The following is an 8,537-nucleotide window of genomic DNA, read 5'->3' as shown; positions in this document are numbered from 1 at the left end:
TAATTTTTATCTATTTTTTTGTGTGTTCATGCGAGCACGGCATGGTGCACAGAAGTATAAGCTTGCTTCACCAGCTTAAGAGAAAACTGTGTCATTTTTACTTTTTAATATTTTATTTCAGTGTTATATAAACACAACCAATACTTTAGTAATATTTTTAAGTGTTACAGAAATTGTAAATGAAGTCAAATTTTTGGTTGAAGAGTAAGTGTCTGATTAGTTGCATACTTTAATGATATTCAACTGTACAGACAATAGGCCTTTATATAGGAGACTTACATGGATGAGTTCTGCTTCCACAAAGGAGACAAATTCATCTTTAAATAGAAACCAACATGGGCACTTGGGTGCCTCACTGGTTGAGTGTCTGACTTCAGCTCAGGTCATGATCTCGCAGTTTCTGAGTTCGAGCTCCACATAGGGCTCACTGCTGTCAGAGCAGAGCCCACTTCAGATCCTCTGTCTCCCTCTCTCTCTCTCTGCCCCTCCCCTTCTCATGCTCTCTCTCTCAAAAATAAATTTAAAAAACATTAAAAAAAGAAACCAACAACAGCAAAATACAGAGACATTGCAGAGAAAGCAATATATTTACTTATTTTTAGGAGAATTAAATAGAACCAGACAGACCAATTCCATTTCTTGTATATCTGTATGTCTAATTTCAGCATATAAATCTATGTCTTAACTGACAACTCTATTAAACATAGCTTATAAATATATAAACATGCCCACATAATAAAATTTAAAGTTTTCATAGTTTACTGTTTATTTAGAAGTTTTATAACTGTAAAGGAAATTTTAAATCAAATTAATATAATTTTTATTTGAAGTTAAAACATCATTATGAAGAAACTTTAACAAGATTTAAGAAACTTATACTTGTTTAAGATCATACAGAATATAGAGTTACAAAGAAATACTTATTTTGGCCAAATGTGTTCTATGTGGATAATTCCAGTCTTATAAATCTGCTTTTCATCCCAGATAAAAAGACTTCCTGAACAACAAAATAAATAATAATAACATTGAATTATAACCCAAATAAAAAGGTAAATATCCATGAGACTATACATAAAGAAATGACTACATAATAAGTAAATAGAGTAGAAATGACAAGATTTCCTTATAGGAGAATTTCAATTAATTAGTGTAAAAGGAATCAGGGAAATAGAAAATTACCATCCAAATGCCAGTGTTAATTGCCATAGGAAATATCCAGCAATGGATACAAAAATTAATGGGCAAAAGTTTAAGCAGAAACATGATATTTGTATAGTTTCAAAGCATCTCTCTCCAAGTATTTATTAATTACAAAGAGAGAAATAGTAACTTTACAGTGGAGAAACTTGACAGATATTATATTAAGCAAGTGTTGGAGATTAACATCACCTTAACACTACTGAACTGTACACTTAAAAATCTTTAACATGGTAAATTTTGTGTTATTTTTAACCACAATTGTTTTAAAAGATTAATGTCACCAGTCAATAGGACACATTGACATCATGTACCCCCTGATAATGATGTACTGAGAAGGATACAATATCATTTCTGCAGCATTCTTCCCAATAATGCATAGCATCAATAATCTATGGGGTGCCTGGGTGGCTTAGTTGGTTGAGTGTCCGACTTTGGCTCAGGTCATGATCTCATGATCTCATGGTTCATGGGTTCAAGCCCTGCATCGGGCTCTGCGCTGACAGCTCAGAGTCTGGAGCCTGCTTCGGATTCTGTGTCTCCTTCTGTGTCTGCCCCTCCCCCACTCACACTCTGTCTCTCTCTCAAAAATAAATAATAAACATTAAAAAAATTAAAAGGAAAATAATCTACAGAAGACAAAGACAATCTCAAATTGAGGGACATGTTTGTTAACTAAACTTATTATGGTAATCATTTCACAATACATGTAAATCAAGTCATTATCCTGTATGCCTTGAACATATACAGTACTATATGTCAATTATATCTCAATAAAACTGAAAAAAGTTGAGGAACATTTTTACAAATAACTGACTAGTACTCTTCAAAAGTCTTGAGGTCATGAAAGACAAGGAAAGGTTAAGAAACTATCATGGATGGTAGAAACTAAGGAGACATAATTAAATGTGTTGTAGGATTTTGCACTGGATCCTTGAAAAGAAAAAGGACACTAAGGAAAAAAGTGGCGAAACCTAAGTAAAGTCTGTAGTTTAGTTAATAGAATTGTACCAAGGTTAATTTCTTAATTTTGATAACTGGCAACGGTTATGTAAGATGTTAACATTAAGGGAAGCTAGGTGAAGGGAACTTTATACTACTCATGTGGTTTTGTAAGTCTAAAATTATCTCATAACAAAAAGTTTCTAAAGGGCTTAAATTCCTTATAACTTAAAACTTCCAGTATAAATGTAAGTCTATATATATTTCAAAGTTAAATAGGTTATTGAAGAAATTTGCCCAAATTAGATATTTTTAATTGAATATTTATCATGGCCTTTTTATACAAGAGCACTTTAAAGCACTTGAATTAGGTCTTTGACTAAATACATAGTTATAACGTCACTTGACATTTGAGGGAAGGTAACTGTCCTAATTATTTCCATTCTTTATTTTAATTTGCGGATGGAAATCTGACTTAATCTCAGCTGGTATATAGAGTGCTCTCCAAATTCAAATGGCTCACATCACATTCAGCAAATTGATACAGAGATGTTTTTAGTTTTTAATCATCAAGTACAATTGGAATTTTCTTAGAAACTTGAAGTCTGAATAAAAATGACAGATCATCAATTAACACAGTGGTTGTCAATCTGAAGTCAATGGCAAAAGTTTTACTGGTCTAAGGCAAAAATGAGCCCAATAATGGCATAATACATTTTTCATAAAATGACGTTTTTAGTTTAGAGGACAGTTTCCTTTATTGGATCACTGTATTATCATTTTTACATTAAAATGCCATTTCCTTTGTGAAATAATGTTACAAATTAATAGTGCTTGTTTCGTTTTAATTATTTTTCCATACATGGAAAAAGAAAAAGTTGACAAATCTACATTTTCCATCCATTTTGTGTATTCGTGTATGTGAACTTTACTATTTGAAATTCAAAGTCTTAGGGGCACCTGGGTGGCTCAGTCAGTTAAGCGTGGACTCTGGATTTCAACTCAGGTCATGATCTCACAGTTCATGAGTTCGAGCCCCACGTTAGGCATTGTGCTAATGGTGGGGAGCCTACTTGAGATTCTCTCTCTCTCCCTTTCTCTCTGCCCGCTCTCTCAAAATAAATAAACTTAAAAAAAATGAAATTCAAAGTCTTAAAATCACCATTCTATACAATTTTCTTTCCTTATTCTTACCATCAAACCAGAGTCTTGCCATTGATTATGGTCACATCATGAAATGTAATCAAATACAGTTAATCCATGACAATTATTTAATCAAATGCAGTTAACCCAGAAGCTTTTAGTTAATAATGTTTTAACTAATTACTATTTACCCAAAAAAGAATTCTATCTTCTTTCTCACTTAAAGCCTCTGATTTCAGCATACCTTAACAATCCTAACCTAAATATACTGAAACACTATTCCATGTTTTGTTCAAGAAAGACCTTTACTCCAAATGAGCAGATTATAACATGATTTATGGAAAACAGTTAATATTAATAAAAAAGACAATTCATTGGTATTCCACATTTGATTTATCCATTCTCAAAATATTAAGGAAAATACTGAAGGCAGACATAGGTTATACCAGTTCTGCCCTAAGCATTTCTAACATTTTAAAAATAACTTATTACTAAATTTTAGTATATCTTGGTCACCAGGTAGACAGCCAGATAGTACCATTCGGAGTCAGTCATAATTCTATGAATTAAGCTTATATCAATGAATATGATTTAAGAAGTATTTTAAGAGATACTTCTGTACCCTAAGAAATCCAGTTACAAATATTGTGCTCTCCTGTACAGGACATATCCTCATGGGTCTGAGTTTACACACATTTAAATAAAATAAGGCACATGATTAAAGTGTCATTAAAGCAAACTTTAAAAAAAACTTTTAAGGCAAGTTAGTATGGTTAGCATCACTGAAATATGTTAACATTTTAATATTGTTTTTTTTTATTTTAGAATGAGAGAAATTAAAATAGCTTATGAAGGCAAAACCATGATAATCCAAAAAAAAGCCTAACTTCTTTCATGATTCCATTTCATTTTATGAATGATTTGCTAGGAAGTACCTTTTTTCTGTTTCCATGACATCACTTCAGAATCCTCAGAAGCGAAAATGGCCTAAAATCCAATCTGGTAATATCTGAAAATGTATCTTTTCTTAAGGCCACTTAATTGGTATTATCACTTTTTCCTTTAATATCTTTTATTTTGATAGCATTTGTTAATGACAATAAGCCTTACTGATTTTTTTCCCCTCATCTACCTTTTATTCTCCACATTCAAATAACTGTTCTCTGATAAGTAAGGGATAGACACCTGTATACAAAGAGAGGTTTCGGCTTGCCTAAGGCCTAAACGACCATTAAGAAATCCCATCTAACTTAATTTTGGAGAACATTCCTGAACTGAATCTCTTTAGTCTTTCTACCCTTACTCACATTCTCAAATAAGTCAATTCTTTTTTTTTTCTTTACCTTTCCTTTTACCTTATTATCTATGAGGACCATTCACCAGGCATTTGTGTCCTTATGATTCAAAGATGATCTCCACTTACTAAGGAATAAAAATCTAGAAATTTCTGAGTAATGATAAGCTATATATCTGTTTCTCAAACCTAACTGCTTCCTGATGTATCAAAACTAGAAGCTAGTTTTCTTCCCCATGCATACATAACTGTCTACTAGAAAACAATTTAAAGGCAAAATAACAGGCTATCTCTGTGGAACTAAGCATTTCCAGGTCCAGAACTAATGAACTTCCAGAGGACACATGAATAATGATTACTTATAGCTTCTGAGCAAGAACTACATATAGTCATCAGGTACTTGGCCATCACCCTCTGACCCCCGAGACCTATTCCTACCAGAATCTGGGGGTAAACTGGAGCCAGCCTCTGTTTTTGCCTCTCCAGTGCCATGTGGGAAGGGGAAGTTGGGCATAAAGCGCTTAAGGAACCGAAACTCACTATTGCCAGTGCCAGTGGCCGAGCACATTTCATAGGGACATGGCTGAGATAAAGATCCATTGGCTCCTTCTTGTACCAAGTTGTTAGGGAAATTACAGTCATCATAGAAATGCTCTTGAACTGTGAACTTTTCTCTATATTTAACCTTCTGGTAGATGTGTATAACAAAGATCACTGTGACAGAGAGGAGAAAGAGAAAGGAAAGCACAGCCAGAGAAATGACCAAATATTTAGTGGATGGATTTACCCTTGTAGGATGCTTGGATGGATCCCGAAACTGTAGATAGGGCTCAGAAAACCCATCTACCAGCAAAATGTTGAGTGAGGCAGTAGTGGAAAGAGCTGGTTGGCCATGATCCTGAACAAGAATTGTAAGTTTCTGAACCACGGGGTCTCTTTCAGCTATCTGCCGCAGTGTACGGATTTCCCCATTTTGTTGTTGAACAGAGAATAACCCAGTGTCAGTAGCCTTAAGGAGATGATATGAAAGCCAAGAATTCTGACCTGAGTCACCGTCCACAGCCACTACCTTGGTCACCAGGTAGCCTGCCTCTGCAGACCTGGGCACTAGGTCATTGCAGGGCAAGGTGCCATTCTGCAGTGGGTACAAGATCATTGGGCGGTTGTCATTGTCATCCAGAACAACCACTCTGACAGTAACCTGGCTACTCAGTGACAGGAAGCCCCCATCAGTTGCCTTTACCACAAACTGAAATTTTTGAATGGCCTCATAATCCATGGTTCTCAGTGCATAGAGCTTCCCATTGTCTGAATTTATGGAGATGTAAGCAAAGACTGATAAATCTCCACTTTCTGGAGGAAGCAGAGTATATGTTACTTGGGCATTCTCACCCAAATCTAGATCCTCAGCATGAACTTTGCCAATAAAAATTGCAGGGCTGTTGTTTTCTCGAACAGTCAAAATGTATGAGTCTTCCTGAAATATTGGGGGATTGTCATTAATGTCAGATATTAGCACCTCAATCACAGTTTCTGTGAACAGACTGGGTGGCCCAGTATCCATGGCAACAACGGTGATATTGTAGCCTGAGACCTCTTCCCGATCCAAGACTCTGTCAGTAACCAGAGAGTAAGAATTCCGGAAAGTAGGTTTGACTGCAAAGGGAAGGTCTTCTCTGAGGAAGCAGATGATTTTTCCTCCCACTCGAATGTCCCGGTCTCGGATAGAGAAAAGGGCCACTACAGTCTCTAATGGGGAGTCCTCAGGGAGAGGGCTGGACACAGAGGAGATTGTCACTTCAGGAGGATTGTCATTAACATCCACCACTTCCACCAGGACTTTGCTGTGGGCAGAGAGGCCCCCTCCATCGGTGGCTTGAATGTCAATATCATATGTTTCAATTGCTTCAAAATCTAGGGGCCCTCTTAGTCGAACATCCCCAGTCTGCGAATCAATCTGAAACGTCTGGAGAATTGCTTCTGGGTTTTGAGCTAAGGAATAAGTTATATCCTTGTTGGAGCCCTCATCCAGGTCTGTGGCACTCACAGTGACCACCAAAGAACCATTGGCACTATTTTCTAGTACCTGAGCGCGGTACACCAATCTGGAGAACTGAGGCACGTGGTCATTGATGTCCAGAACGACCACACGGATGTGAGCGATGCCAGATTTGGGAGGGGACCCGCCATCCACCGCTGTAATTGTCAAGTTGACTTCAGGCTGCTCCTCTCTGTCCAGGGGCTTATCCAGCACCAGCTCAGCGTATTTGGGCCCATGGCTGCGAAAGCGGGTATGCAGGTGGAAATACTTGTTGGGGCTTAAGGTGTAGTTTTGGAGACCATTGAGGCCCACGTCCAGATCCTGGGCACTCTGCAGAGGAAAACGTGAACCCAAGGGGGTACTCTCCGGAATCTTTAAAAGCGGCTCCTTGTTTAGGAAAATCGGGGCATTGTCATTGATATCAAATACCCTGACCTCGACACGAAAGGACTGCAGTGGCTCCACCAAGACTATTTCAAAATGCAGAACACACGGGTCAGCTTTGCCACAGAGTGACTCCCTATCCAGTTTCTCCTTCACGAACAGATCCCCTGTCTTGCGGTGGAGCCGGAAGTGCACTTTGTTGCCCTCGGAAACCAGCCGCGCCCCGCGCGCAGCCAGCTTCCCTACCTCCAGCCCCAGGTCCTTAGCCACATTAGCCACAAACGAACCGCTCTCCATCTCTTCTGCCACGGAGTAGCGGATGGTTGCTGCACTTCCCACAGATATGCACACAAAAAAGAGAAGAGACCCTACTTGCCTTTTCTGCATGAGCTTTCTGTGCGCAACCGCCATCCGGTCTGGCAAGCGCACTCTGCAGCAGCCGCCACCTGTTGCGGGTATACTTCACTTTTCTGCCCACAGATTCTTGGAACTGCTGCTCTCGGCTTTGCTCCTCTGTAACCGCAGCACCGGGCTAGCAAAGCCCGGTAAGCTGTTTTGCACTTGGAAGAAAATTTGCATTGAGCAACTCAACTCCCCAGTCTATCCAGTGTATTAATAGATATGTTCTCATTCTGGAGAGTTAGGCAGAGGATGAAAGTTGCCAAAGCAACGCAGAGTCTTTAATTCCCTTTCAGAAAAAAAGTCCTTGGGAATTAAGAAGCCAATGAGGATAGTCACTTAAGCTGAAGTCACCAATCTGGGAGCCGGCTGGGGCTGCTGCAGCAACCGGCAAACAGCGAGGAGTAAGCAAGCTACCTTGCTTGTCCACAGATCAAGGGAGAGTCAAAAAGGCAGCTCTTTTTGCCCACGGGTCCTGTCCCTGTGTTTTAATAAAATCACCTATTTTGTACCAAAAAAGGTGGGGGGGGATGGGGAGTAAAAAAGATCCTGCAGTGTCTTTTGGAGCCAGATGGAAGTCAGGCAGGGGCAGGGGTTTGGAGAAAGTGGTCAGCAGGAAAAAGAAAGGGGACAGACAGAGGTTTTTCTTTCAGGAACCTGGTGTCCAGTAGGTACATTGATAGGAGAACTGGCCAACTAGGCTCTTGATATGCACAAATCCATTCCTTTCCTAGAACCCTCACCCTCAAGAAGCAGTTGGCTTGGCACTTAGGATTATAATGATAGTAATATTTACTGGGTATGGTTTCTATATAGCACTGGGACTGTGTTAAGTGGTTTACATGCATTATTTAATCCTTGCAACAGCTCTATTAAGTACACATTATTTCTTTAACATTTTTTAATGTTTATTTTTGAGAGAGAGAGAGAGTGAAACTGTGAGTGAAAGAGAAGAGACATAGAATCCAAAGCAGGCTCCAGGCTCTGTGCTGTGGGAACAGAGGCCAACACGCGGCTCGAACCCACAAAATGCGAGATCATGACCTGAACCCAAGTCCGTGTGCTTAACCGACTGAGCCACCCAGGTGCCCCTCTTTTTTTTTTTTTTAAAGACAAAGAAACAGACTGGAGAAGTTC

General features: G+C 38.7%; 1 protein-coding gene across 1 annotated transcript; it reads right to left on the bottom strand.

Moving 5' to 3' along the window:
* Positions 1-227: 227 nt before the first annotated feature.
* PCDHB1 (protocadherin beta 1) lies at positions 228-7,547 on the bottom strand. Its single transcript, XM_015064999.3, has one exon. It carries the CDS (start codon positions 7,410-7,412, stop codon positions 4,956-4,958), a length of 2,457 nt encoding a protein of 818 aa, XP_014920485.2. The 5' UTR covers positions 7,413-7,547; the 3' UTR covers positions 228-4,955.
* Between the last annotated feature and the right edge of the window lie 990 nt (positions 7,548-8,537).

This window comes from Acinonyx jubatus, chromosome A1 (genome assembly GCF_027475565.1).
Source record: "Acinonyx jubatus isolate Ajub_Pintada_27869175 chromosome A1, VMU_Ajub_asm_v1.0, whole genome shotgun sequence".
In the NCBI taxonomy this organism is placed as follows: Eukaryota; Metazoa; Chordata; class Mammalia; order Carnivora; family Felidae; genus Acinonyx; species Acinonyx jubatus.
The sequence above is the reverse complement of the archived record's forward strand: the minus strand, read 5'-3'. Positions and strand labels throughout refer to the sequence as shown.